Genomic DNA, 27,927 nt, shown 5'->3' on the forward strand with positions numbered 1-27,927 from the left:
GGAGCATTTGGGGGTGGGGGGTTGCTTTAAATAAAACCCTGAATCTGCCTTAATCGGCAGACTAATGCATCGGGATTTGGGCCAAGTGAAAGTTAAAGCATATGCTGAGGAATATGAGTAATTTGGACATACCTTTCCTAGAATTTTGGAAAGTGTATAACTATCCAGAGGTTTTGTTTTAGAAAAATGAAATGTTTCTGTAACTTGCGGAAAACCTGAGAAGCTTTCCTATGAAGGCAGTTCTCTCGTAAATGAGAGGGAGCAACGTTTAGAATTGATGTCCCACAGATACTAGATCCAAATACAAGTGAATGGCTCAAGAATACATGAAAAGAAAAGGAGTACTTGTGGCACCTTAGAGACTAACCAATTTATTTGAGCATATGCCACAAGTACTCCTTTTCTTTTTGCGAATACAGACTAACACGGCTGTTACTCTGAAACCTGTCAAGAATACATGGTTTCCTCCCCTATCAAGCTATTCTTGCCTGACCTGAAAGGAGACCATGCACAAAATCAAATCAGGGACATAGTCACAAGAAGCATTCAACAACATCAGGCAGCTCTAGTGGAGGACTAGTCTAGTGCCACTGTGTATTGATCAGTTCTAGATTTCAAACCAGATGAATGATTACCCTTTATATTTTTATGCATTAGAATTTTTACATGAACTTGAAGTAGATTATTATACAGTCAGAGTTCTAAATCATGATCTCAGACTGGTGGTAGCTGTGGCATTTTAATGTATGTTCAAGGAAGGTCAAAAGTAAACGTTTAAGGCCAAGTAAGAGTCAGACAAATCAGAAACAGAAGAATAAAAATAAGAACTCTGGTATAATAGCTCAGAACAAGCACAATGCAAAAAAAAATCTTTAGACAATCAAAGCCACAGCAATATTTCAGTGTAATTTACTTTAAAAAACAAACAAACAACAACAACAACCAAAAAGACCACAACTTGAAAACTGGGGCAAACCATGTTTTCTTGTTTCCAGCTCAGGTAATTGAATTCTACCTAGTTAAAGACTGTTGGCAATTTTGATTGAATATATTTTTCTTCTAATGTGGTATTCTGCTGTTAAATCATTGCCATATTGCTGAGATGAACAAAGGATCCTATGTATCTGTCTCTTGTTTTTTTAACCACTTTGGGATGAATGTGTGATATTCTACGATTGTCAGTAGCAGAGTACACAGGGGATGTTGTATTCAGAAATATGAATTCATTTCCTCTGTGGATAATCCTTGTCTGGACCTGCATAATTAAGAAAATTACTTCCCTGGGTTTCAGCCATACTTTCTACTGAACAAGTTTTCTGCTGCAAATCTAAGATCCCCAGTCAGTTTTCCATGTGCATAAAACTGTGGATTATTACTGATGAATAGAATCTTTACCAGAAATCTAACAGGAAGGCTAAGGTCGTTACCAGCTCCAGAACTTCTCTAATAAATTCTGATCTGGCACTCAAAACAAATACAAGAAGCAGTTCAGTATGTATTATACTTAGGTTTTTTCCGTGTTTACTTAAAAACTTCATTCTTTTCTGGCTGACTGACATTTCCCTGTGGAAAAGCAGAGTGCAGAAAGAAGGGCAGCTAATTAAATTCCTCCAAACTTTTGTCTCTCTTTCTAACTCATCAGCAATTTCCTTTTTTAATTACGTTTGGGGAAAAAAAATCAAATAGCCAGTTTCTAATGAAGGACTGTTCCTTACTAGTCAATTATGTCTCTTCCTTAAATTAGTTATAACACTAAGCAGATTCCATCACTTAGGAAAAATTATAATGTCTTTGTATGTATATTGATAGATGCTCTCACCTTGAAAAATGTGTTCAGTTTTGGTCACCCCATCTCAAAACAATATAGCAAAAATAGGAGGTATCCAGTGAAGAACAATGAAAATGATTACAGGCAAACTTCTATTTCAGGAAAGATTGAAAAGACTGCAACTGTTCAGTTTAGAAAAGAGATGAATAAAAGCAGACATGATAGAGATATGAAATATTTAATGATATAGAGAAAAACAGTTGAGCATTCCTATTTACCTTTTCTCATAAGAACACAAGAACAAGGGGTAACTAAAAAGCAGCAAATTGTATAACTTGGATTATAAGGTTTTTTGGGGGAATGCCATCTTTTTTTGTCCTATGTTGCCTAGCACTGCCTAGCACAATGGGATCCTTGTCTGCGTAGGGTTCCTGGGTGCTGTGGTGGTGGTAATAATTATAACTAATAATAAATTTTAAAACTGATTGAAGAAAATATATGTACACACTATATAATTAGTGTGTAACTCGCTACTGCAAGCTGAAATTGAAGCCAAGAGTTTAGTAGGATTAAAAATCAGAATTAGATGTTTATATGGATAATGAGAATGTCCACAGTTACATCAGATATAATTTTCAAAGAAATTCTGTGGTCTTATAAAACTTCAGGGAATAAATCAGCCACTAACTGATTGGGCTCAGGGGCAGTTACTTTCTATCAGCTGTTTATGCCATAATTATCTGCTTCAGGATTCCTTATACCTTCCTCTGGAGCAATTGTTACCGGTTACAGATAGGATGTTAGACTAGCTGGAGAACTGTTGTGATCCAATATGGCAATTCCTGTCTTCTTGCTTCACTTCAGTTGTATGAAATAATTGAAACCATTTTCAGTATTGGTTTTCTAGTTCCAAACTGTACAGACAATGCACTTGGGGGGCAAAAATCCTGATTAACATGTTAACATTTGTTGTTTGTTTTGCAGTAACATCTAGAGACACATCTACAAAGCAAGAAAAAAAAACAGATCAAATCAAAATCACAGCAGTGAGTCTCAGAGTCTGTCTTGGGCTCACACTATGGAGCTAAAATCAGCAGTGTAGATGGCTCTGCTCGAGCTGGAGCCCAGTCTCTGAAACTGGAAGGGAGTTTTAGCCCCATACCACAAGCTCGAGTCAGTTGGCCTGGGCTCTGAGACTTGCTGCCAGGGATTTTTTTTTTTTTTTTTTTGCATGTAAACATACCGTAGAAGACTAGGTAAGGGTATGGGCTCCATTGCATTAGGTACCATACATGCGTGCACACAACAAAGATTTAAGTGCTTGCACTCTACACAGTCCGGTCTAATATCTAATACACCCTTTTTACACGTGACATAAATGATGTTACTTCTAATATGTATAGAAATAAGTAGTATATTGAAAAAGAAGAATGTTTTTTTTTTCTGTGGGAAAAAAGTGCATGTAGGAGTTTGGGGGCTAGATTGGTCCAACAGACGCTGCCTCTACTGGGGAAGGTAGAGAACCACAACACTACATGGGAGCTCCAAGAGGCACTGTGCCTCAGGAGAGATGCTGCTGCCTCCAGAACTGTGGCACATAGGTGCCTCCATGGTACTACTAAGAGGGAAAAGCTTGTGTTTCCTGTGTGACCAACCAACTGCTTTAGCCTACAGGGAAGGAGGTGGGTGGGGCAGGGTCAACACCTCAATTACCTCTTCTTGACCCTTTTTGGGGTTTCTGGCTCTGCTAGTAATGTTAGGTTTACACAGCCCTGGGGCTTGGCACTTACATGCAGCCTTCCAACCCTCCCTCCTTGCACACCTGTGAGGGGAAAGAACAATTTAGTCCTGTGCTGCTTTTAATGTACATAAATTATTTTAAGAGTAATCTGGAAGGATATTAATAGGAATTTTTCCAGGCAGAGTGGACTTTTAAAGACTCCCACACCAGTTTGTGAAACCCAGATCAGACTGGTATTAGGTACCTGCATATGCAGTGCTTAGTAGTAATTTTAATTGCTTAAAAAGCGATCCTTGTATTTATAAGCAGGAGATTCTCACATAGGAGTAAAGTGCTTATTTTACCTCTCTGTTCAGCACTGGTGCAATCACTGCTGGAATACTATGCCAGTTCCAATGCCCACAATTCAAGAAGAATGCCGATAAATCAGAGAGAGGGTTCAGTGAAGAGCCACGAGAATGATTAAAGGATTAGAAAACATGGCTTACGGTGATACTCAAGGAGCTTAATCTATTTAGCTTTACAAAGAGAAGCTTAAGAAGTAATTTATTGAGGAGTGGGGCTCAGGCTTCAGACCTCAGCCCCAGAAAGTCTAAGCGAGCCCTGGCAACCCCATTCAAAGGGGTTGGGACCCACTTCTAGCAAAGAAAGGTGTATATAACACAATCCAGTGGCTGAACATTGAAGCCAGACCTATTCAGACTGGAAATAAGGCATAAAGTTTTATCAGTGAGAATAATTAACTATTAGAACAGCTTAACCAAATATTGTGGTGAATTCCCCATCACTGACAATTTTTAAATCATGATGGGAGGTTTTTTAAAATAATGTGCTCCAGTTCAAACAGGAATTACTTGGGGAAAATTCTGTTCAGGTGTTAAATCGGTGGTGGTCAGCTTGTGGCCCGCGGGCTGCATGTGACTCATCAGGGTAATCTGATTGTGGGCCACAAGACATTTTACTGACGTTGACCATCCGCAGACATGGCCCCCCGCAGCTCCCAGTGGCGGGCAGAGAAGTGTCTGGTTTTTTTATTGGATATTTTACTAAGTGTTTTTGTGGTGGTGCCTAGAAGTCTGCTTTTCTAGAAAATAAGACTTTTTAAATTTTGCTTGGAGTGCTCGTACAGGCACTCCCATAAAGACATATAGTAATGCTTCTTAAGTGGTTCTCAGGATGTAAAAAAAGAGAGAAAAATCACACTTGGTCGTGGATTCTAAAAGTGCTCAAAATCCAAACAGTGGCTGTACTTGAGTGATAACCTTGCCCAAATTCTACTTTACTTTCAAATGCTATGAGGCAGGAAATTTTCACTTCTTATTTATTTTTAATGAATTGTTTACAGGAGGAATTCAGCATATATTAATGCCACAGTTGAAAGTGTTGCATGGTGCATTAAATATAATGCTGCTTTCTTTTCACCTACATGCACTTTTGTTTCATGTCCATATTGCATTAATTTGCAGAGCAGGGACTTTGAGGCTCACCAAGTCCATGGCTCTGGGCCCCCTGACTTTGAGAATATCAATACTAAGTGTAACTGTCTTTAAAAATAGCCAAAAAAAAGTATGTGTCTAGCCCTTTTTACTGTGGAGATCGCCTTGGAGATGTAAACTGATTTTTAGAACTGAATCATAGAAGTGTAGGTCTGGAAGGGACCTCATAGGTCATCTAGTCCAGTCCCCTGCACTCATGGCAGGACTATGTAATAACTAGACCATTCTTGACAAGTGTTTGTCCACCCTGTTCTTAAAAACCTCCAATGATGGAGATTCTACAACCTCCCTAGGCAATTTATTCCAGTGCTTAACTACCCTGACAGTTAGGAAGTTTTTCCTAATGTCCTACCTAACCCTCACTTACTGCAATTTAACCCCATTGCTTCTTGTCCTATCCTCAGAGGTTAACAAGAACAATTATTCAGCATCCTCCTTGTAACAACCCTTTGAAAACTGCTATCATGTCCTTCCCGCCCTAGTCTTTCCTTCTCCAGACTAAACAAATCCAATTTTTTCAATCTTCCCTCATAGGTCATGTTTTCTAGACCTTTAATCATTTTTATTGCTCTCCTCTGGACTTTCTCCAGTTTGTTTACATCAGCGGTTCTCAGACTGTGGGTCAGGACCGCAAAGTGGGTCCCGACCCCCTTTGAATGGGGTCACCAGTGCTCGCTTAGACTTTCTGGGGCCGAGGTCTGAAGCCCTAGCCCCACTCCTCAGGGCCGAAGCCAAAGCCCAAAGGCTTCAGCCCTGGGCGGCAGGGCTCAGGTTGCAGGCACCCTGGCTAGGGGCTGAAGCCCTTCAGCTTCAGCTTTGGCCCCTCTTCCCGGAGCGGTGGGGCACAGACTTTGCCCCCCACTTCCAGGGCAATGGGGCTTGGGTGGGCTCAGGCTTCGGTCCCCCTTCCTGGGGTTGTAAAGTAATTTTTTTTGTCAGAAGGAGGTCATGGTGCAATGAAGTTTGAGAACCCTTTGTCTACATCTTTCCTGAAATGTGATGCTCAATAATCCTGCTGAGGCCTTATCAGTGCATAGTAGAGTGGAAGAATCATTTCTTTTGTCTTGCTTACAACACTCCTGCTCATACATCCCAGAAGGATGTTTGTTGCAAAAAAACAAAAACAAAAAAAACAGTGTTACATGTTGACTCATATTTAGCTTGTGATTAACTATGACCCCCAGATCCCTTTCTGTAGTACTCCTTCCTATGCAGTTATATCCCATTTTATATGTCTGCAACTGATTGTTCCCTCCTAAGTGGAGTATTTTGTATTTGTCCTTTATGAATTTCATCCTGTTTGCCTCAGACCATTTCTCCAGTTTGTCCAGATCATTCTGAATTTTAATCCTATCCTCCAAAGCACTTGCAGCCCCTCCCAGCTTGGTATCATCCACAAATTTTATAGGCATACTTTCTGTGCCATTATCTAAATCATTAATGAAGATATTGAACAGAACCCGATCCAGGACCAACCCATGCAAGATCTCACTTAATATTCCCTTCCAGTTTAACTTTGAACCACTGATGATGACACTCTGGGAATGGTTTTCCAACCCTATAGAACTTCATCTAGGTTGTAGTTCCCTAGTTTGTTTCTGAGATGGTCATGTGAGATAGTATCAAAAGCCTTACTAACGTCACAATAGACCACATCTGCTGCTTCTCCTCTATCCACAAGGTTTGTTACCCTGTCAAAGAAAGCTGTTAGATTAGCTTGATGCAATTTGTTCTTGACAAATCCATGCTGACTGTTACTTATCACCTTATCTTCTAGGTGTTTGCAAATTGATTGCTTGATTATTTGCTCCATTATTTTTCCGGATACTGAAGTTAAACTGTCTGGTCTGTAATTTCCTAGATTGTCCTTATTCCCCTTTTTATAGATTGACACTTATATTTGCCCTCTTCCAGTCCTCTGGAATCTCTCCTGTCTTCGATGAGTTTTTGAAGATAATCGCTAATGGCTCAGATATCTCCTCAATCAGCTCCTTAAGTATTCTAGGATGTATTTCATCAGGCCCTGCCAACTTGAAGACCTCTGACTTGTCTAATTTTTAATTTGTTCTGTCCCTATTTTAGCCTCAGATCCTGTCTCATTTTCACTGGCATTCACTATGTTTGATGTCTGATCGGAAGTAACCTTTTTGGTGAAAACTATTGTCTTTTCCCCCTCACTGAGTAATGAGCCTACCCTATCCTTGGGCTTCCTCTTGTTTCTAATGTATTTGTAGAATGTTTTTTTGGTACCCTTTATGTCTCTAGTAGTTTAAACTTATTTTGAGCCTAGGCCTTTCTAATTTTGTCCCTGAATGTGTATGGTGTTGGTATATATTCATCCTTTGTAATTTGACCTACTTTCCACTTTTTGTGAGACTTTCTTGAGTTTCAGATAATTAAAGATCTGTTGGTTAATTCAGGGTGGTCTCTTGCCATAGTTCCTATATTTCCTATGCAGTGAGATAGTTTTTCTCTTGTGTCCTTAATGTCTCTTTGAAAACCTGCCAACTCTCTTGAACTGTTTTTTCCCTTAGACTTGCTTCTCATGGAATCTTACCTACCAACTCCCTGAGTTTGCTCAAGTCTGCCTTCTTGAAATCCATTGTCTTTATTCTGCTGTTTCCCTTCTATCGTTCTGTAGAATTGTGATTGTTTTGTGATAAGTTTTTAGTGATTTGTTTTCTTAAAGAGTCTCTTCTCACTCACACACAGCTGCCAGGGCTGATCAGTGGGACCCATGAAATACATGCCTTTTGGTCCCTCAGATTTTTAGAGGGACTCCAGATCAGTTTGATGACGTGGGAACAAGAGAGTAAGGTACTACCTGGGCTGCTGGTAACTGCACTCCCTCTCTTCTGGCACATCTGCTGAGCAAGTGGTGGGGTTCTGGTCCCATTTAGGGGAAACTCAATAACATGAGGTGGCATGATCTAGGAGACTAAGCCAGAACTTAGAGTGGGAGAATCCTTTATTCTAATAGTGTGTCTAACACTAATTAGTGAGGATAATAATGCTTATCTCTTGGGCTGCAGAATGTTAGGATTCGTTTGTCAATGTCTTTAGAGTACTATGGGTCACATTTTCAAACAAGCTCAGCTTTCACTGGGACTCAGTATGTTAGGTGCTGAGCAGTTTTGAAAATCTGACCATAACTAAATGTTAAGCATTATTTGAAAGAGAGAGGAAGATGGGGAGAAGCCCAAAGAGACAGTGGGATAGAAGAGAGAGCAAAGAAGCCAGAGAGATGAAAATAAGGAGAGCAAAGGTAACAGAGACAAAAGAATGGGAAACTGTGTGAAATGGGAGAAAGCTAAGGGGTGGAAAGCAAAGAGGGGTCAATAGAAAAATGAGAGAGGGAATGAGATGCTACTTTTCAAAGAAAGAAGAACTAGCGAATAAAAACAGTGCACAGACATGAGAAAGAATAGAAAATGAATATGGAGATGGATCAAATGGATCATTTATGGACAATGAGAACTAAAGGGGATAAATACGAGGAAGATTAGAATAAGCAAGAAGATGCACACAACATATTAGTGAATTTAGTTTATTTATGATCCACTATTTTATTGTGCTTCTTCTGCAGATATCCTATATCTAAGTTAGGGGGGGAATGGAAAGGATAGCTATTTTATTTACCTGACTATGGCTGAATACTCTGGATTCTATAGTTAAACTGTTGGAGGGAAACACCCTCAACAAAACCAAAGAAGACAACTTTAAATTAACTTGAATATGCACACAATTCTTCAATGAATGAGCTTTTTGGCTCCTAAACTTCTGGTTTATATGATGGTTTTTTTTTTTAAATTGCGACTCTCTATAGCGTTAAGTCTGAGGTGACAGACTCCTTTTTCCTGCAGCAAAGGAGACTGTGGTAGCCTGAAGACTATCTTCCCCTGTGCTTTTATTATCTAACAACTTGAATAGATTGTTTCGTTAAATTTTCAGTGACTTCCTGCAAACAATGGAGGTGTCAAACTTCTCAAAAAAGTTAGCAAGAATCTTTTCTAGTGAATGTTGTTAGACAACCGAAATATAGGGGTCACTACCAGACCCTAATAATTTTATTATATAATAAGACATTATTGAGGATGGTCCAAGATTTACCTTATGGGCCTTCCCTTGATCCTTATTGTGTTGCCTTGTATCCCAGTGGACAAGACTTCGTTAAATTTGGAGGGTGGAAGTGGAAGTAATTGTTTCACAGGCCCAGCCTTAAAATGTGAGAAGGCTGGTTCTGCATAAATAATTCTTACAGCATGCACTGTATGTTATATACCTTATTTCTATTCATTTGAAACACTGAATAGATTAATTTTATAAAAGCCTAATGATAAAGCAGCCATGGTCACAGAAGAGCCTTTTTCTTGATGTGTGGTTCGTGTTTGATCCTGGAAGTTGCTGTGTTCCTCATGGAAGTTGAGCATCGTTAAATGTAATTAAAAACTGCTAAAGTGCAGGCTCAAGCCCTTACTCAAAAAAGAAGCACTTCTGGTTTGTAAAAGACATACTGTATCTATGTTGCAAAAATTGGGGGTTGGGAAGGCATGCCCCTTTTATAACATTACATTTTATTAAGCAGGGACACTACATCATCATGTCAAAATGTTATCCTTTAATTTCATTGTCATTTTCATTAGAAATTCTAACTAGGCTCTGGTGGTGTTCAAGAAGAAGGAACATTGCATTTGTAAATACCATGCACTAAGATGCAAAGGACAGTATTTTTCTGATATGCAGAGTTTGACACATGAAAACAAATGTCTTCAGTAAACTGGCATTTGTCAAATTTAACACCCAAAAAAGAAAAAAAAACTGTTAAAATAGGTTATTGGGTAGAATCCTAAAGCATGAGTCTAGGAGCATTAGAATGCACAGTGCTGGTAGCAGTGTGCTCCCTACTGCAAGTTTCCTGGGAGTGTTTCTTTTTGAACTGACACAGCAAAGTCTCCAGTTCTGAAACAGATGTTCTTCCAGCAGCTCTGAAGTAACCTTACTTGCTGGATACAATGTCATATCAAGGGGTTAGTGGTCCACCTCAGCGTTCTAAGAGGACTCACTGCTAATGAAATCAAATGCTTAGAGAAGCATGAGATGCAGGGCTTTAGCTAGTATTTTGCCTCAACTAGGGTGGTCAGTTAATTTCCACAGTACAGCACAAGGTTGCTTTTCACCTTTGCAACTTTTTTCAAAACAAAATATTGGTAAAATCCTCTAATTTCCCTCTAATCACGAACTGGCTTGAAGACTGGAATGATTTGTTTGTTTGAAGAATGTTGACGTTAGAGTGGGAGTCGGAGGGACTGCAAACAGTGGGTATTGTTGTGATTATATTTGCGTCTCTGAAGCTGCTTCATTTGCTGGGACTGATTGATTTTTCAGAAGGTAAAGTGGTCAATCACGGTTTGTGTTTTTTGTAGTATCTAGTCTGCTTAAAAGCTGTCTACGTAAAACAGACTGCTAGTCTGGTATAAAACCTGTAACGTGAAAATGCTTGAAAAAGTGAGAATAACCTGTGGACTGTGAAATCTTGTTTTTGTTTCTGTTTCCTTTTATCTGATATTTTAAAACAGAAGTAGAATCTAACATAGGGTTTATTATATAGTGTATTACATTTTACAGCCTGTCTGCATTGAAGTATGTTGGAAAGGTTGAAAACACATGTATCTATCAGTTACACTAACCTTTGAAAGCTGCTCACTAGTATCAAAACTTAATACATCGAGATTTATCGTAGTTTGTTTCATAAAACTGAGTGCTCCTCTGCTTTGATATATGTTCTAAAAATAATTATTCTGGTGTGTGTGTGTGTGTGTGTGTGTGTAACCTGTTTATTTGATTAGACTGTCTGTTCCCTATGTATATAGGGCCATAACATGCCATCTGTTTATAAACAGAACGTCCTATTAATTTCAATACCAGGTTCTGTTTGAAACTCAGTGGCACAATGCAGACCTTTGGTACAGATACTAAGCATTGTTTCATGATACTGAATATGTTAACTTCACATTGCTAATTAAATTTAATTCTAAAAATCAAATTATACTGTCATCTACTCTAATTCCTGTCTGAATGCTGTAGTAAACAAAAACAATTTACAGCCTAAGGCTTGATTTTGTTGCTGTGCAAATACCAGATATTCACTGTAACTTCGGCACTTTCTGGTGCTTTCTGGTCACAGTCAGATATCTAAGAAGAACACACTAATTTTCTGAAGCATACTTTTTTTTCTTCATAGTGGGAAAAGACTGATGGAGATTTGAAAAATCACCTCATAAAACTGTTCAATGTACTGATGAATGTGAAATATTTAACCTAGCACTTTTACAGTTACTGAACTATTTAAATAAATCATCCTTAAAACTGCATGTGAGAATTTACAACATCTGGCAACAGCAAAACTTGCTACTAAATACTTTTTATGGAAGTGTGAAATTCTTTTTCAAAGTTCTAAACTACAGGTTAATCTGTCCCTCATAATACTCACATTTCTTCCTTTTAAACTCTGGGCTGTGTAGATTTGCACATAAACATTCAGTGTTTTTAAACTTTCATCTTGCTTCATTGCATGACAACTCCAGCTTTATAATTGATGGCAATAAAATATTTATAGAAAAAGGATAAAATACAGAATTCATGAGCAATTCTGAGTTTGTCCCTTTCTTTAATTCTTCACAAAATCATATTGTGATTAAGTTTTGAGAAAATCTTCTATATGTTACAGCAAATGCAGTAAATCATGCCCCTAAAAAAATCTGCTAGTAACAAACCAACCCTGTAAGAAATAAATAGTGCAGTGTGATATACAATAGGAAGCATAACTATTCAGGGTTAGGACTAGAATTATGTAATTAATTCCAACCAATAGTGTCATGATATTTCCTCACATAATATAATAATTGTATTTAAAATCACCCAGCAACGTGGAACTGACAGATCTGTACAGTAGAAAAACAATAACATTATAAAACACAGCAAAAACATTATAATATTACTAGTCTGAAGAGCAGCGGTAGTTAGCAGGATTTCTTACTCCATTGTGGCCTGTTTCGTGCTCTTTCACTTGTCCCTTACTCTGGCAAAACTTCCCCTAAAGTTAATAGGAATGTTGCCTGTGTAAGAAATTAATAAGGAGTGCTTTGCAGGACATCTATAACTTAATGGCATTCACTGCAGCTTTGTCATTGACTTCAGTGGGACAAGGATCAGGTCCTAATAGCCAAATACTGATCCTTGAAGGATTGTGTGTTTAGATCAAAATGGAAGATAAAGGACTACCCCCCAGATCCTGCAACCAGGAGGCAGGGCATGAGGCACCTGCACAAGCAGGCCAGTGCAGCAGCCCTGTATTTGTTTATATTTATAGGCTTTCCTATGGCATTCATCAATGTAAGATATAATGATGAATTTGAAGACACTAATGAATTTGTCTTGACAACACCACTGGAATATAGGGAAGCATTTTTATTTCTATTTTACAGTTGTGGAACTTGAAACACAGAACCTCAGCGGGTGTAAATTGTCATAACTCCACTGAACTCAATGAAATTATGACAGTGATGCATGACAGTTTATACCAGCTGATGGTCTGCCCTGGAGAGACGTGACTATGCTCACTCAGGAAGTCTGTGCCGGGGTGGGAAGAGAAATCAGATTTCCTGAGTCTCAGCCCAGTGGTTTACCCACAGAATTATCCTTCCTTCCTGTTTGAGATCAGTGAATTTGCACAGTTCCTGGAACAGTCAATCATACCCTTACCAATTCCCCAAGCTTACTCTCTCTCCTCTCCCCCGTCTGCATGTAGCTGAAAAGGTCTTTGCTGTCCCTTTACCTGCCTCACTGCTTCTTAATCTATCCACACTGTGGAACTTGCATAATGACAGGTTTCAGAGTAGCAGCCTTGTTAGTCTGTATTCGCAAAAAGAAAAGGAGTACTTGTGGCACCTTGGAGACTAACAAATTTATGCTTATACTCAAATTTATTTGAGTATAAGCATAAATTTGTTAGTCTCCAAGGTGCCACAAGTACTCCTTTTCTTTTTGCTGTGGAACTCTAGCACTTTATTGATTATTTAATTACTACCATTTATAATAAGATAAAAAGGCCCTTACCTACTATTCCAGGCACATTGGACATTATTTAAAGTAACTATCCAACAAAAACAAAGCCACAGCATACCCCTGAAAATACTCCACCAAAAAGTAACGTGAGACTGGCCATATGGGTCAGACCAATGGTCCATCTAGGCCAGTATCTTGTCTTCTGACCATGGCCAACGCCAGATGTTTCAGAAGGAATAAACAGAGCAGGGCAATTATCAAGTGATCCATCCCACGTTATCCAGTCCCAGCTTCTAGCCGTCACAGGCTTAGAGACAGCCAGACCTTGCGATTGTACCCCGACCACCTTTGCTAATAGCCATTGATGTACAATGAACTCCATGAACCTATCTATTTTTTATCTTATCTATAAACTAGTTATACTTTTGCCTTTCACAACATCCCCTGACAGCGAGTTACACAGGTTAACTGAGAGTTGTGTGAAGAAGTACTTCCTTATGTTTTTGTTCTTCTTTGAGTGCTTGCTCAGTTTGGAGCCCCCGTTCACAGTATTCTACAAAGACAAGGTCCAGCTGCGGGCCCATCCGACTTTTCTGCCTAAGGTGGTGTCGCACTTCCATGTCAACCAGAATATTTTTCCTCCCTGTGTTCTGTCCAAAGCCTCGCTCCACCAACAAGGAGAGGCGGCTGCACACTCTGGATGTCAGGCGCGCCCTGAGGTTCTACCTTCTGCAGATTGACCCAGCTTTTTATCACGATAGCTGACAGCATGAAGGGCCTTCCGATGTCCTCTCAAAGAATTTCGAATTGGATCACCACGTACATCTGGACTTGTTATGAGCTGGCCCATGGTGGAATGACTGATCATAAAAGTTTTCCATATTATTAGTCACTTCTAGTCTGTGACTTCTTAATTGATCTAGTGTGTGATTGACACCGTTCTCCATAGTAGTCTTTGGGATCTGTGATGTTAAAGAGGACATGGACACTGCTCAGCATGTGGATTATGTAGGGGCTTGTATGCCTGAATTGGTCATGTACAGATCTATAAATAAATGTCAAGGTTTGTAAATCAGTTGAATCAGTTCCATACGAGAACCATAACAGATTTAAAAAATCCATTATATCATCCTATTATCCAACATACTCCTTTAGTACATTATAAGCGTGTAGGTGGGTGTGGCTGTCCCTCACTGTCAGTCTCTGAGGGATGCCATGCCCCTTTGCTGGCACACTTCTGAATCCACAGTCTAAGTAACGGGGGAACTTAGTGGTCTCTGGCTCCAACCTTTAGGCACGGTGGGCCACTGAACTATTTGTGGCTCTAAGCCCTCATCCAGGGTGGGGCACCACATGGCCTAAGACTTTACCCTTAGGCAGGCTAGCTGCGAGTGGTTTGGGGGGTTGGCAGGCTCTCAATCAGGGCACGGCACCCAGCAAACAGTCTAGGGGGGCCAGCAGGGGTTAACACCAACCCAGTCTGTCATCTTGGTTCTGGTGGACCACAGACACCCACAGGCCTCTTACCCTAAGGAGGAGGAGTACTGCCACCCAAGGGGTAGGGTGACGCAGGCCCACGACTCCACTGCATCCCAGCCCACGGCCCTAACAGTGGCAGAGTGGTCTGCCACTGGATCAGCAGGGAATGCCACTGCGATACGCTGACCGTGTTTTGGATGCCCCTTCAGCCACACTCCAGTCTGCTATCCCTGGGCTCCTTCCTCCCCTCCCCTCCGGGTGTACCTGAACCCTGGGGTCATCCTCCGTCTCCCCAGGGTATGCTGCCAGTGGCAATCCCAGCAACTCCTCAGCGTTTGGCAGGTCTGGCAGTCCTAGTACTGGGGAGGTGTCCTCGGGGCAGCAGAAGTCTTCCGTGGGTTCCGGCTCCAGCAGCGGTAGCTTTGTTATGCTACCGTAATTACTCTGTGTGTGTGTGTGTGTGTGTGTGTGTACATGTATTTTTAATTATTATAGTTCTCAGTAAGTCACTTATAGTATATAAAAATCTTTGTCTATAATTACTCCATTGGTGGTGGTTTCGCAAAACAAACAAACAAACAAACCATAATTGCTGAATAAGAATCTGGTACCTTCTTATAACTGCAATCCATTCAAAAGATATTAAAATTTTATTTGGTTGTAAAAGGGTTGTTGGCATGTGTGTATTTGTCTGTTTTTGAATAAGTATATAAACAAACATATCATGCATATTTGCAGCTGATAGCTGCACATGTTGTGTATGTATATTTTATTTTCAACCTTGCTTTATTCACTTTAAGAACAAATAATATCTTATCAAATAAATAATGGTGCATATGAAATGGTTTTAAAACATTAGAAGTAAAGAACTTAATAGGAATAATTTAAGTCTAGCTGAAAATCTGACAGTTCAGTTAATTTTTTTGTGGAGCTCCTAGAGGTAATGTGGCCGTTTCCTATATGGTTATCTTGCATGGGGATCAGGAATAAAGATACTCTAGTTTGTGCCATGATAATACTGTTAGTTTTTTAACGTGTTACTAGCTTAACCATCAGTGTAAGCCAGGGAGGAACCCCATCCTGACAATCAGGGAACTCATGACAGAAGCTCAGAGAATTGTTTATATAATTCCCATGAGCTGGGTTGTCTAGGATTATATGAAATCACACACCTTTGGGAATGGAGCAGCTGGAGAATGTGGCATTCCATGGTCACTAAAGAGACCCCTTTCAGCTGATTGGGAACAGTTTACAAAGCTGTGGGAACAGGACACTGGAGTTTGCAAGGGACAGGAACCGCAGGTTCATTAAGGCTGGATATGAACCTTACAATTTCTAAAGTCCGAATTAACAGAAACTTGGAAAATCCTGCCAGTATGTTTTAACTAAAATCTATGTATTGTACATTTGTATATGTCTGTAGGTTGATTGCTGTTTCAGTGAATTCCTGAGTTTTCAACTGTTCAGCCTGTAGCCATGTCACCTTGAGCTGTGATCTCACCAGGTTTCATGAGTTACACAACATTGGGCAGGATAGGCCAGTACTTGGATGTGGGTCATATAAAGTGTTTTTGTGTATCATTAGTCAGGATTCTTCCCTCTGAATCAGTAGTGAAAAAAGGGGGTTGGCTTGATGTTAGATGTTTTATTGGAGACGTTATCTTTAGGATGAAATGTAGAACCCAGCTACAGATGGTCACTTATGGTCACTTAAAGTCCTGTAGCACTTATAAGAGTAGGGTTAACCCTAGAATCCTAAGCAAATTCAATTGTAGATAGTAACATTCAGCTTCCCTAAATTCCCTATGTAGTTTCCACTAGATGTAGTTAGAGCCCTGAGCGGATACAAAAATCTGCCAGAATCAACCCATGATCCAACCGGTGATCCGCTAGCCGTCTTATGTGTATCCATATCCACAGCAGCAAGCCATGTCACAAGGACTAGCAAAGGGGGAGGGAGAGGAGATGAGTGAGCGGGGACAGGGTCTTGCAGGGAAGAGGTGGTGCGGAGCGGGGTCTCGAGGAGAAGGGGCAGCGCAGGGGTTGGGGGGGGAAGGGGTGGCACATTGTGTGTTGCTCCTGGGGGCTCACAAGCAATGGCAGTGGTAGTGTGTGTTGCACCACAGTGGGAGAAGAGGTGAGGCAACAGGGCCCCACCCCCTCTAATTCCCGCGTCGGGAGCAGATTCTGCTGCCCAGAAGCCGGCAGGCCAGGAGTGCAGCCATTGCTGCATGGTGGGGACGCTGGTGCTGCCTGAGGGGCCCAAGCCGCTGAACAGGAACCAGCTCAGCGACCAGGTGCTGGACAGCCGACTCTGGCCTGCTGCCCAGCCCCAGCCACTGGCTGACAGCCCCGAGCATATGTGCCCACCAGGCCAGACACTGGAGGCCAGGTGCCACAGGTGAGTAGATCCATCTGTGGGTGTATTGGCATCCAATCCACTATCTGCAAAAATTGTCCATGGATAGGAAGCGGATATCCACAGGGCTCTAGATAAGGTGGGCCTTATTCTCCTCTCAAGCCTTGTCTACGCTAAAGGGAAAAATTGATCTAAGCTATGCAATTTGAGTTATGTGAATAGCATAACTCAAATCAACGTAGCTTAGATCTACTTACCGCGGGGTCCACACTATGTGACATCGACAGGAGTCACTCTCCCGTCAACTCCCCTTACTCTTCTCGATCAGGTGGAGTACAGGAATTGATGGGAGAGTGATCAGCGGTCGATTTAGTGGGTCTTCACTAGATCTGCTAAATGGACCGCCGATGCATCAATTGCCGCAGCATTGATCCTCTGGTAAGTATAGACAAGCCCTCAGTTTCACAAGTATAAATTAGGAATAACTCCATTTAGCAGGAGGAAAAATAACCAAAATGGTCCAGTATTTGGGGTGGGAGCCTGGGATTTGGGAAACCTGGGTTTGATTCCCTTCCAGTGTGCAAGTCTCTGTTTGTCTCAGTCATTCATATGTGCAATGGGAATGATAATATTTCTCTACTTCGGAGGGGTGTTGTAAGGATAAACACATTATATTTGAGGTGCTCAGATAATGGGGCTTATATAAGTACCTAAGATAAATGGAGTTCCATTTAAACTTTCATGGAAACCAGGAGATTACCAGCTCAAGCATTTCATCTGATCTCAACAGGGGGAGAGATGTATCTCCTGTAGCCAGGACCTGCTTTGAGCTTTACAGATAAACAAACATATACACACTTCAAATTGCACCCAGAAGTAAATTGGCATTGGGGATAACATACTGTCAGCTGTTCTTCTAACAGTGCTTCAACTATCCATATAATGAGTATGTTATAATACCAAAGTCTTGTATCTTGTGCTATGTGTGTTCAGATGTAGTGACCAATAAAAAAACAAAAGCTGATACTCGTGAAGTTTACTGTGTAAAACTTATTAGTCTGCATATCTTTCATGGTTGGTGTATCATGGACTATGCCTGCTACCATTATCACCCTCTGAGGTTTTTAATTTTTACCTGCAGTATTTCTGCTGCTGCAGAGAAAATGTGTGTGGCCTTATTTTAGGTTGTTACAAAAAGCTGCTGTGAAGTAAATCATATACTAATAGTTTTGTCGTTTCTGTAACCTAACCTTCATTTTCCATTGTACCTCCTCCAGCCATAGATGCCCTCTATTTAACCATTGCATTAAGCCTTCATTAGACTTTGATCTGTGCACTACTTTCTTCATTGCATGGTTGCTATGAGCAATCTGCCTATTATTCCTAATTTTTTTAAAATAACATCATTAGTGGAACAGAGCGTTCTCTTCTTTCTGAACAATGTGTTTAGCACAGATGTTGCAAATGCAAATACCAGTTCACAAGCAATCTGTATTCCCTTTTTAAACACCTCAAAGCATAGGCCCTAATCATGTAAACCCTTTTGCATGTGAGTAGTCGTACTGATTTCAGTGGGTCTGTCATACAGATAAAGTTATTCATGTACTGTACATGTTTGTAGAACCTGGGCATTAATTTCCCTGAAAAACACAACCCTTTTAAACATTCCTGTAACTTGACTTGTTAATTATACTTTGCCCTTCTGCAGGTACAAGTTGGAGAAGGAGCTCTTTTTGTGTTGCAAACATGCACAGGTTCTGCTCTCAATTTGACCCTGTATTATGTGGACAAGTTCACCATTGCCATGCTCCTCTTTCAGTGTTTCATTGCTTGCTCAGTATTTAAGAATTCCGAAAAGCCATTAAAAAGTAAACATTTGCCATTTCTTTTCAAGTTACCATAAATATTTCCTCCCTTAAGAATAGGGAAAGCTAGTGATATCCCAGATATTGGCAAATGCTGACTTTATAATGCTATGCATCCGATGAAGTGAGCTGTAGCTCACGAAAGCTCATGCTCAAATAAACTGGTTAGTCTCTAAGGTGCCACAAGTACTCCTTTTCTTTTTACGAATACAGACTAACACGGCTGTTACTCTGAAACCTGACTTTATAATGTAACCACTATAAAAATGTTTCTTGTTGTTGAACTCATAGACTGCAAGGCCAGAAGGGACCCTTGTGACCATCTAGTCTGGCCTTCTGTATAACACAAGCCATAGACCTTTCCCAACATTTTTCCTAGAACATATCTTTTAGAAAAAGATCCAATCTTGATTTTAAAAGTTGTCAGTGATGGAGAATCCACCACACACTTGGTAAGTTGTTCCAATGATTAATTACCTTCATGGTTAAAAGTGTATGCCTTATTTCCAGTCTGAATTTGTAGAGTTTCAACTTCCAGGCATTGGTTGTGTTATATCTTTCTCTGCCAGATTGAAGAGCCCATTACCAAATATTTGTTTCCCATGTACATATTTATAACTGCGGTGGAAGGCACAAAGGGAGCAATCCAATAGCTTGTTATACTCTTGAATTGATTGGAACTGTAGGATTGGGGCTTTGGCATCAAAGCTAACCTTGTTTCTTTCATCGTTTGGTATGCCTTAGCTCTTTTCATGGCTATGGTGTGTTTTCTTGGGTGTTTTTTTTCTTGTTTGTGTGGGGTTCTTTTTTGCTAACATACAAACCTAATTTACATATACACAGACTAAGAACAATTTTTCAAATGATAGTGCAATGGGTGAACTTGCATACCTTTGCAAAATATGTATGTTTTAGACACGCTATATGATTCTAAAATTTTGAAAAAATATCACTACTTTTCCTTTAATTTTGTAAATAACATTTTCAAAAAATAATTCCAAAGGAAAATATGGTATACAGTAATTTGATTACCTATGCACACTTGTGTGTGTGTCCTTTGAATAATAATTATCTGACTTAAGTTGCAGCAGAAGTTTTTTGTTCCCAGCCTTTCCTCCCTTTCTTGGGCAACGTTTCATCCTCCTTACTAAAGACATTAAATGGAGCGCAGTCAATTAATTCACAGTAATCATTTTGGGATTTGGGTTCAACCCTGATTCTCACATATTGTACGATGATAGAATTTCAATTTCTCAGATGAGTAAGATCAATGAGCAACACTGTACAAAAGCAAAGCTAATTTCTTTAGAGGTTGTACGTGTCGACCATTTTAATCCCTTAGCAGGATATTGTGTACAAGGCGGCAGTATTCATAGTAAAGTAATCAACCCACACAGAAGTATAGATTTATTTCTATCAAAGCAGCAGCACCCCAGAATACTAGCGATTAAATGGATATTTCTACATGTACTCTTATATTATCATTTTGTACTGTTAGGCTACTAGCTTTTTGACATTTATATGTATCCTTTTTTAAAGTTTGAATGGGGATGAAATTATTAAAAATACTGTGCTAAGACTTTCAGTTAAATTTTTTTCACCAGGTTAAACTTATATCTCATGGAAAAATGTTTAAATAAAAGTGTCTGAAGAATCATGATCAAGTCAAATCCATAGTCCCAAATCCTTGCTTTTATGGGCTTTATTCAATTGCTTTTGTCACAGTTTCATGGTAACTTCACCTGTATTCCTCCATGGTCCCTCAAGAATTCCCACTTAAAGGATTCCTACTCCCAGCTGTTATCTCTCTTTGGCAGAGAACTGCATCTCACTCTCTCCGGACCGGGGTTTTAAGGTTCACAGCTCCCTGGATTTACACTGTGATAGCCTGAGCAAGCCAGATTGCCTAAGTAGACCAATACCTGTGCTTTGCTTTCTCTCTGAAGGCTAAGTCCAGTGTATTGCCCACAGTTATAAGTTACCACTTAGATCCTTCTAATCAAGCAATTTATTCTTAAGGCAAAAGCATTACAGAGAACATTTAAATCAATAAAAGCCTGCATACATACTAGAAAGCTTATCAGAGGTCATCCCCAGCTCCAACCTAGGGCTCTGGCAGGTTTCAGTCCTTGAAAAAACACATCTGCGTTTCCCCATGGTTATAAATTCATCCCTCTCAGATCCAGAAGAAAGGCCGGGCTGATCAGCAATATCTTTATACAGCTCTGGCTTTGATCTTGGCCTTCTGTAACAGGTAATCTGCAAACAATACCCCCTCCTCAGGGCATTGCTTCAGAAGGTTGAGTTTTTGTATAATGGGAGTTAGGGAATTTGCATTAACATCTCCCTAGGCATTCCCTAGGTAATCCACTTATCAACTTTTGAGACAATAAGTGTTACTTGTCTGGCATATTTTCTGTGTAGTCTTTTGAACTTCCAGGCCTCACATATGTTACATTTTCCCCCATAGAGAGTTGCATATAATCCCATCCCACAATAATACATACATTTGATACAATTAGGTCTTTCAAGGATATTACCCTATGTGTCGCTGTTGTTGCTTTGTAATATTTATATAACAGTAGCACCCAGAGTTTCTAATCAGGCCCATTATAGTAGGTGGTTTAGAAACATACAGAAAGACACAAATTCCTGCCTCAAAAAATGTATAGTCCAAACGCTACCTTTAGTTTATACTAAATTGCTTTATTGCACTGCTCCGGGATCAGCCCATGATGGAGTTTATGATTCAGAGAGGTCACAATCTCCCTCTTGGTCTCCTTGTGGCTCTGGCGGGGGGATAAACGGCAACAGAACAATATCGGTAGCAGCATATGATCTCTGACAATGTCTGCATAACTACATCATTGGGAGCATTGGAGTTAGGGAGAAAAAATTAAAGGCAATGCCCTTTCCTACCAACCTGCAAGAGGAGAGGGATATAGAGGTTCTACAAAGACAGCTTTTCCCTACACCTAGAAAGAAGTAGGTGGCATACCAGCACAAGGGAGCATGGGGGCACCTTACATGCAGGATGGGCCACAGTCAGTCTCTAAAATGATAATGAGTGGCACGGGAACAATCATAATATACAAAAACAACAAGGAGTCCGGTGACACCTTAAAGACTAACAGATTGATTTGGGCATAAGCTTTCATGGATAAAAAAAACCCACTTCTTCAGATGCATGGAGTGAAAATTACAGCTGCAGACATAAATATACTGACACATGAAGAGAATGGAGTTACCTTACAAGTGGGGAACCAGTGTTGACAAGGCCAATTCAATCAGGGTGGATGTGGTCCGCTCCCAATAATTGATGAGGAAGTGTCAATACCAAGAGAGGGAAAATTGCTTTTGTAGTGAGCCAGCCACTCCCAGTCCCTATTCAAGCCCAAATTAAGTGGACGAGAAGCTGGATATGAGTCAGCAGTGTGCCCTTGTTGCCAAGAAGGCCAATGGCATTTTGGGATGTATAAGTAGGGGCATAGCGAGCAGATCGAGGGATGTGATCGTTCCCCTCTATTCGACATTGGTGAGGCCTCATCTGGAGTATTGTGTCCAGTTTTGGGCCCCACACTACAAGAAGGATGTGGATAAATTGGAGAGAGTCCAGCGAAGGGCAACAAAAATGATTAGGGGTCTGGAACACATGACTTATGAGGAGAGGCTGAGGGAACTGGGATTGTTTAGTCTGCAGAAGAGAAGAATGAGGGGGGATTTGATAGCTGCTTTCAACTACCTGAGAGGTGGTTCCAGAGAGGATGGTTCTAGACTATTCTCAGTGGTAGAAGAGGACAGGACAAGGAGTAATGGTCTCAAGTTGCAGTGGGGGAGGTTTAGGTTGGATATTAGGAAAAACTTTTTCACTAAGAGGGTGGTGAAACACTGGAATGCGTTACCTAGGGAGGTGGTAGAATCTCCTTCCTTAGAAGTTTTTAAGGTCAGGCTTGACAAAGCCCTGGTTTGATTTGGGGATTGGTCCTGCTTTGAGCAGGGGGTTGGACTAGATGACCTCCTGAGGTCCCTTCCAACCCTGATATTCTATGATTCTAATGGTGTTAAATTTCCAAATGAATTGTAGCTCTGCAGTTTCTCTTTGAAGTATGTTTTTGTAGTTTTTTTGTTGAAGGATGGCTACTTTTAAATCTCCAGGGAGATTGAAGTATTCTCCTATGGGCTTTTGTATGTTACCATTCCTGATGTCTGATTTGTGTCCTTTTATTCTTTTATGTAGAGACTATCTGATTTGGCCAATGTACATGGCAGAGGGGCATTGTTGGCACATGATGGCATATATCACATTAGTAGACATGTAGGTGAATGAGCCCCTGATGGTGTGGCTCATGTGGTTGGGTCCTCTGGTGGTGCTGCTAGAGTAGATATGGGGACCATATATAGTGATCAAAATCATTCCTATACTAACCATGCTAAAATATTCTGCTTATAAGAATCATTTCAGGGCAAACTGACTACATATAATACAATACTCAATCAAGTGCAATGACACGTAATAAGCCAATAAAGCTGTTTTGAATTTGATAATATCTCATGTTGTTAGGCATATAGTATAATGCCTGTGTAGAAAAAACAATTTGTGCTGTTTATGTGTGAATTGACGTATCAGGGAACAAAAGATGCTTTCTGCAGATGAAATACACCACCTTCTGGAGTCCTACAGTAGTCTTCCCAAGACCAGCCAAAGAAATGCAGCTCAGAAATTGGGCATTTAACAACCTTCATTATGTAATATTCTCAAAGACAGGGAGAGCAACATACAGAATGAAGGAAAGAATGTGGTCAGGCAAGGCAGCTAGGTTCGAGGTGGTATTTATGAAGTTAATCAGAAATGTCAGAAAGAGAATTGCCGCCCTAAGAGGACATTGATGATGCAGAAAGTGGAAGAACTGCCGGATGTCCTGGATGTTACTGGCAGCACTGGCTGGTTTGAGCGCTTTAAAAAATGAGGGGATTGTTTTTAAGAAAATGCATGGAGAAGCCCAAGATGTGGACATTAGGTCAGATGAAGAATGGTTCAAAAATGAGTGAATTGAAATAAGACATGACTTCGCTGAAGAAGACATTTGGAATACAGATAAAAGTGGAATTTACTTTCAAGTCCTGCCTGATCCTTCAGTCATGACATCCTTCAGTCATGTGATCAGGGAATTATCAGAACTGTCAAGGTGTACTTTTGCAAGCAAATGGCTCACATGGTGGTGTACCACATTGATGAGAACAACAATATTACTGCTGTGGAAACTTGTCTCTGATGAGGACATTGTGACTGATATCAGAGACCACTTTGAAGTGAAACTCGAAAATGATGCAGAGACTAACTCTAATGCTGAGGTAATTGTCCCATCCTCGACCCAAATAAAGGATGTGATGTAAACTTTGACAAATGACCTATTGTAGAGGGGCTTCAATTATTTTAACCTCCTATATCACCTTGAAAAGGAGGTTGACAATGTTGTGGATTGTGCAGTGATCCAGGGAACACTGGACAAGTTTGTAATCAAACAGTGACTGTGTCACTGCATTGTGAATTCACAATGCCAGACATGCAACTCCAGTGACAGACGGTGGACGGTGACACTCCAAAATAAACATTAATGTGAGTCAATGCTGTTCAACAGTGGGTTTTGTTGTTTTACATTTATATTTATGCTATAAAAGTCAGTTTAATGCACTTTTATATGTTATGTTTGTTGCAGTTTATTTGAGAGACTTTTAAAATTTGTATCTTTGTATCCTTAAGAGGTAAATAGCTCCACTAACTTACACTTCGTGTAAAGTTGTAACATTCCGTACGGTATTAATTATTGCCTTGAATAAAAGAACCAGCCAAATAATTGGTGGTGATAATAAAATTAATAGCGTGTTATTCAGTTAGAATATTGGTATGATTTTGTTCCATGTTGAATATATTTAAAGTCTAAAGAATTTAGTTATGGTAAATGAGATGATTCTTATTTAAATAAAAAAAAACAGTTGTTTAAAACATAACGGTAGATTTCATCCATTCTTTGCAATTTCACTTGTAAGAATCAACTGCTTATAAGAATCAAATAATCCGGGATGGATGTGATCCTTATAAAAAGAGTGCACTGTATATGCATTTATTTCCCTTTATAGAGCATAAAAGATTAAGTAAATATTGAGTGTTCCATGTGCCCTCTATCTAATCATCATTAGTTGGGTAATTCCCTATAAGTGTCACAACAGAAGTTTCTTGAATAGAGATTTGACTGAGAGGGTGGAAGAATTTGGGGAGGGTGTTCCATGGTGTAAGGAGCTGCATGGAAGAAGGTAGAGCAGTGCTTGTGGGGGGAAATGATCAGATGGGTAGTTGAGGTTGGCATCACACAGGAACACAGTAAGTGGCCTGATTTCCACAGGGAGCATTTCTGAAAATGAGGCCACTTTGATTTAGGTAACTAAATATGGATTTATATGTCCAAATTTAGGTACCCAAGTTTAAAAATGTGGTGTAAACAGTGATGGTTCTGAGTGCAATGTCTGTTCTCAACAGAACTTTGTTTCTTCTCTTTGTGTTGCCATTTCAAAATGTGTAGTTCAAGTGGGGTAAATATTTTTGACTTCTCTTTAGTTATTCAATTCATACATCTACCAAACTTTACCAGGCCCTAAAAAAAGGTTACAAATCAATCTATCCCCTCCTTTTCTGATCCGAGCTCTGGCAAACCTGTTGGGGAATTAAACTCCACAGCCAAAGACCATCCATCACGGAGAATGCCCGGCCACTGGGCCCTCCAGTTAAAGCATAGGAAGCTGTTGCCTCTAGCTCTTCAAGTAAGCCCAACTACCATGATATTCAGAGGGAGAAAAGTGGACTCAAGTATCCAGGACCCTGTTTTAAGCCACGTCATACAGAGAGAAGAACTTTTATTGTCTTGCCTCTTGAATAATTTCTCACTCTTATTCCAATAAAACCAAAGCTTTACCCTGCAGGTACTTAGAGGCTGTATTTGACACAAAACGAATCATATTGTACTATTACTAGATTACAAAATTGTACATTTCTGAGGAAAAATGAACCTAATAATGGCTTTATTACTTTCTGCCCATTATAATTAAATTCATAAAATAGGGCATCACTCTCTGCTTAAAGATGATTTCAAGGTGATTAAGAGAGTCTAATTCTATAAGTGAATGAGAAAATGAAGTGCTTTCTCTGCCTTTTAGAATTTGGCGGGAGGAGGTAAACAAAAAGTAATAGCAATAATATTTACTGCTCTTTCTTAAGTCACAGCCATTTTGCAATGGGATGAAATAGGTTATATTGCACCTTTCGTGCTTTATATAGTATAAATATAATTTTTGCCAGAAGAGGTGTGGGGGGAGTGTAAAACAGATTTTATACACACGCACACATAAATTCCAAGTGATAGGGGAAAAATATTTCATGGAACTCAGCAATCTGTAGAACTAAAATGGTGAGTTTGGGAAATACGGACAAGCTTCATCTATCTTAAAATTGTTCATTAATAAATATTTTGCATGTATATAGTGCTTTCCAGCTGAGAATTTCAAAGCTCAGTGAAAGGTGGCTAAGTAACAGTATTTTCTTGTAGAAATGGGGCAGCTGAGGGAATTAAACTCATTTCTCCTAGTACCTTTCTCTGTTATAACATAAATGAATGATGTTAGCCCACATAAGTAATTAGCACTTGCCTTAAGTAGATTGGGAAAGGTAGTTGAATTATATCCTTATAAACCTCCTATCATGCCAGACTTGATTTTCAAGTGTTCAGCATTCCCAAGTGGGACTAGATTTTCAAAGAATTTACCACCTGGCAGCTCCCAGTGGAGAAGCTTTAGGTGGGAGCTGAGCTCTTTTGAAACAATCTCCACTTATTTAGCTGCCTAAATGGAAGTTGCTGGGTGATGAGCTCTTTTGAAAACATGACCTCTAAATTTACAGTGAGTGAAATTCAGCCCTCTGCAGAAGGCTTGCAAAAGACCTATGCACAATTTAAATCCCACTTATGACCTCATAACAGGGCTTAAGTGGTGCATAAGACTTCTTTGCAGAGTTGAATTTCACCCAATTAGATATTGCATAATACAGTGTTTGCCCACAACTCCTTCCATTGTAAAGTTGTTTCTACCCTTAAAAGAAAGTTCTTCCACTCCTGAAACATCATTAGGTGGTGACAGCAGAGAGCAACTTTGATAATTTGTATAACTGCATGTTAAGTAGTTTCAAGACAATTAAAAGCAGTTCCTGATGGGTACAATTTAGGGAAATCATTAACCTTCCTCTTAATAGCAACTCTCAACATTAATTCCCATCAGGTATATAATATGAATGATGCAACTTTATATTTTTAACAGACTAGAGAGAACATATTTATACTATGGTGAAGAATTTGTGATTCTATGATTATGTTCTTTGGATCTGTGAGGAAAATGTCAAACAACATTTATTTGTGCAGGCAATTTTAAAGTTGTTTTATTTGTAAAATTTCTTTAACGTCAAAAGATTTTAAGATTCTATAACCATTTTAGCTAGTAGTGAGGTGCTATGGATTACCTTGTGGGAGGAAATAACTACTAAATGCTCAGTAACTATTCCATCTCATGTCTGTCAATTCTGCATGTGTTTGGTGCTGATCAGCTGTGTGTTGTGTAACAGTGAGATTCATTGAGAGAAAGTACATAACTGAATTCATAACTATGGAATCTGATTCAAAGGTTATAATCCTTGTTGGTTTAAAATCACAAATATTCTGCAGCAGTAGTTTTCAAACATTTTTCATATGTGGACCCTTAAATGTCACGTGGAGGTGCAGACCACTTTGGAAATCTTAGACATAGTCAGCGGACCCCCAGAGGTCTGTGGACCAGACGTTGAAAACCACTCTTTTATAGTTCTCAGAAAAGCAATAGCTGTGAATCACGAGAGATGGGGAGGGGAGCACCATCGCACTAGCTTTTATTAGTATTCTCTACTGTTTAGATTGGCATATTAAGTTTAAGGCCAAGCTATTACTAAAGTTTTTTTTGTCAGCTCTGATTCTTGGTGGCATGAAGCAGGTAGGATTTTATGTTTAACAAATAAAAATAGCAGCTTTGATGCACATACATTCTGAGATCAGTTTCCTTCCATTCCTAAATTATTAGGATAT

The 27,927-nt window shown here is 39.7% G+C and overlaps 1 protein-coding gene across 8 annotated transcripts in view; it reads left to right on the top strand.

The window, feature by feature from the left end:
- The window catches only part of KCNIP4 (potassium voltage-gated channel interacting protein 4), an 840,337-nt gene that overhangs the window by 635,367 nt on the left and 177,043 nt on the right, over window positions 1-27,927 (top strand). For 3 of the 8 annotated variants that reach the window (XM_007069756.4, XM_037897993.2, XM_043544582.1), the window contains exon 1: window positions 9,425-10,393. The exons of 4 other annotated variants lie outside the window; for them this stretch is intronic. In XM_007069756.4, coding sequence (XP_007069818.1) covers window positions 10,282-10,393 — 112 coding nt within the window. In that variant the 5' untranslated portion in view covers window positions 9,425-10,281. Of the gene's footprint in view, window positions 1-9,424; window positions 10,394-27,927 lie in introns of those variants that run through there. One more of the 8 variants, XM_043544586.1, reaches the window with a different exon arrangement.

This window comes from Chelonia mydas, chromosome 4 (genome assembly GCF_015237465.2).
Source record: "Chelonia mydas isolate rCheMyd1 chromosome 4, rCheMyd1.pri.v2, whole genome shotgun sequence".
Classification (NCBI taxonomy): domain Eukaryota; kingdom Metazoa; phylum Chordata; order Testudines; family Cheloniidae; genus Chelonia; species Chelonia mydas.